This window comes from Leuresthes tenuis, unplaced genomic scaffold (assembly GCF_036924035.1).
Source record: "Leuresthes tenuis unplaced genomic scaffold, fLeuTen1.0.hap1 SCAF_3, whole genome shotgun sequence".
Classification (NCBI taxonomy): Eukaryota; Metazoa; Chordata; class Actinopteri; order Atheriniformes; family Atherinopsidae; genus Leuresthes; species Leuresthes tenuis.
In genome coordinates this window covers 9,367,038-9,369,723 of record NW_027325357.1, presented here as the reverse complement: position 1 = coordinate 9,369,723, position 2,686 = coordinate 9,367,038, and the positions used below count along the sequence as shown (strand labels likewise).

Genomic DNA, 2,686 nt, shown 5'->3' with positions numbered 1-2,686 from the left:
CAATTAAGTGTTAGTTTGTTTGTCTCACTGATTTTAGAAATAAAAAGTTGCCTTCACAAACTGTTAAAACTGAGTAAGGATGTCAAACGGAACTTTTCAGTTCTCCTTTGTCTTCTCTCCTGAACATTAAACCCCTCTTTGCTTACACAGCTAAAACAATACACATATTGTTTGCATGATTTCCTTACATAATATTCACTTCTGTATCCTGGACTGTTACGTTATCTGCTGCAATGCGAGTGGAAACATAGTCACACGAGTCTCTCGAGTCTTGCTGAAGCCCTCGGTATCAAGTGGATTGCAGCCTGAAAGCATGTGCTAATATTTGGTTATCTCTCCGAACCAGAGAAAAGGAATGCTAAATAGCTAGTTAGAGATAAAGTAAACGTGAGGAAGTAGCTCCTGAGCAGGGTTGGGATGGATTAGGTATGTAAATGGTTAGAAGCGTGCAATCAAACATTAAGATTTTGGGAAATATAAATGTGTTTTAGTTTTGATGAGTTTTTAGCTTTTAGTCATTGATGAAGTTTCAGACTTCAGTTTTTCCACAAACAAACTGAAGTTTTGCAGCACATGATCAACAATAATGCCATCCATACTGAATGTAAGCACTCGCACAGCCAATGTTGCAGAATTTGTCTTTTCGTTTAGGTCATTGGAGTGTGATATCAGATGGCAGGTTTGCTGCTGATGCAAACAGGAGCTGACAAAAAATCTCCTTACCAACAAATTTGGATTGCTGCACTTTACAAATTTGAACACATCTTTCACTTTCCTCTCTGTTATACAGATCACCCAGAGGGCTGAGTCCAAAAGTAGTGCATAACAGCCTGAATGGTAACCAGGAGGAGGGACGTCCCGCCAGGATCTTCAGCGTGGCACTGGTTGAGGTGTCTCCTCTGTCTCCTGAACCGGGCTGACCATAAAAGCTGTGGCTAGCTACAAAGCAGGTGATGGAGGTGCCGCTTGTTAATTTTGAAAATATGGATGATGTTGGCATCAACCTGGGTGACCCAAGTGACTCTGGGTACCCGACTTCACCCACCTCAGAGGCGCCTGATCAGAGCCTTTTAACCCACCGCTTGACGTCTCCTCAGCAGTCGCCACGCAGAGGGCGACGTAGGCGCCATTCTGGTCAAGATGGGTTATCACCTTCTACCCCTCCAACTCTGACATCTAAGGCGAACTCCAGCAGGGGCAGTTTGAGCTCTAATCTGAAGCTTCAGATCAACAGCGAGTCTCCTACTGACAGTGTCTTCAGTAAAATGCCGAAGGATTATTATGAAAATGAAGATCTGTTTGAAAAGCACTGCATGGAAGAAAAAGATGAGAAAGTTGTCATCAATGTTTCAGGCTTGATGTTTGAAACTCAACTCAGCACCCTGAATAAGTTTCCAGAAACAGTGCTTGGTGACCCCATGAAGAGGATAAGTTACTTTGACCCAATGAAAAATGAGTACTTTTTTGACAGAAACCGCCCATCTTTTGACGGGATTCTCTACTACTATCAGTCAGGGGGGCGAATCCGCAGACCAGCCAACGTCCCCTTAGATGTTTTTGCTAATGAAATAGTTTTTTATGAGTTGGGTCATGAAGCAATGGAGCAATTTCGTGAAGATGAAGGGTTTATCAAAGAACCTGAAGTCCTTTTGCCCACCAATGAATTGCAGCGACAGTTCTGGCTCCTGTTTGAATATCCAGAGAGTTCCAGTGCTGCCAGATCTGTAGCTCTAGTCTCTGTGCTAGTCATTGTCATTTCCATCTTCATCTTCTGCCTGGAGACTCTACCAGAGTTCAGGGAAGATAGTGACTTTCCTCCGGGTTTAACCCAAATGATCAATGGCACACGAGACACGCCTCATCCTGCCACTAAAGACCTGATGGCATATGTCACGGACCCGTTTTTTATTGTGGAGACTATTTGCATCATTTGGTTCTGCTTTGAAGTTGGTGTCCGTTTTGTAGTTTGCCCCAGCAAAAGTGATTTTTTCAACAACATCATGAATATCATTGACATAGTGTCTATAATTCCCTACTTTGTAACCCTGGGAACCGAGCTGGCTACGACGCCTGATGACGACATGAACTCAAGTCAGAACATGTCCCTGGCGATCCTAAGAATCATCCGACTAGTGAGAGTCTTCAGAATTTTTAAGCTCTCTCGACACTCGAAGGGTCTTCAAATATTGGGGCAGACCTTGAAAGCCAGCATGAGGGAACTGGGGTTGCTAATCTTCTTCCTCTTCATAGGAGTCATTCTTTTCTCAAGTGCCATCTACTTTGCAGAAGTGGATGAGCCCCAGACGCAGTTTGTTAGCATCCCCGATGGCTTCTGGTGGGCTGTGGTGACGATGACCACTGTTGGTTATGGAGACATGTGTCCCATCACCATGGGAGGCAAAATGGTCGGCACTCTCTGTGCCATTGCTGGTGTCCTGACCATTGCCTTGCCTGTCCCTGTCATCGTCTCCAACTTTAATTATTTCTATCATCGTGAGACTGAGCAGGAGGAGAAGCAGGTGATGGACGCAGCAGCAGAAGCTGCCCAGAAAATGTCAGCTGCTAACAAGAGTGGAAGCATACTTTCAATAAACAAAACTAATGGCACTTGGCAAAATGAGAAAAACGGTATGCACTGATAGAGAGACTAAAGTATTTATTAAGATGAATGATATGAAAGGCATAC

General features: G+C 44.0%; 1 protein-coding gene across 1 annotated transcript; it reads left to right on the top strand.

Moving 5' to 3' along the window:
- The first annotated feature begins 953 nt into the window (after nucleotides 1–953).
- LOC140304108 (potassium voltage-gated channel subfamily A member 10) lies at nucleotides 954–2,686 on the top strand. The gene has a single exon (XM_072383105.1). It carries the CDS (start codon nucleotides 954–956, stop codon nucleotides 2,637–2,639), a length of 1,686 nt encoding a protein of 561 aa, XP_072239206.1. The 3' UTR covers nucleotides 2,640–2,686.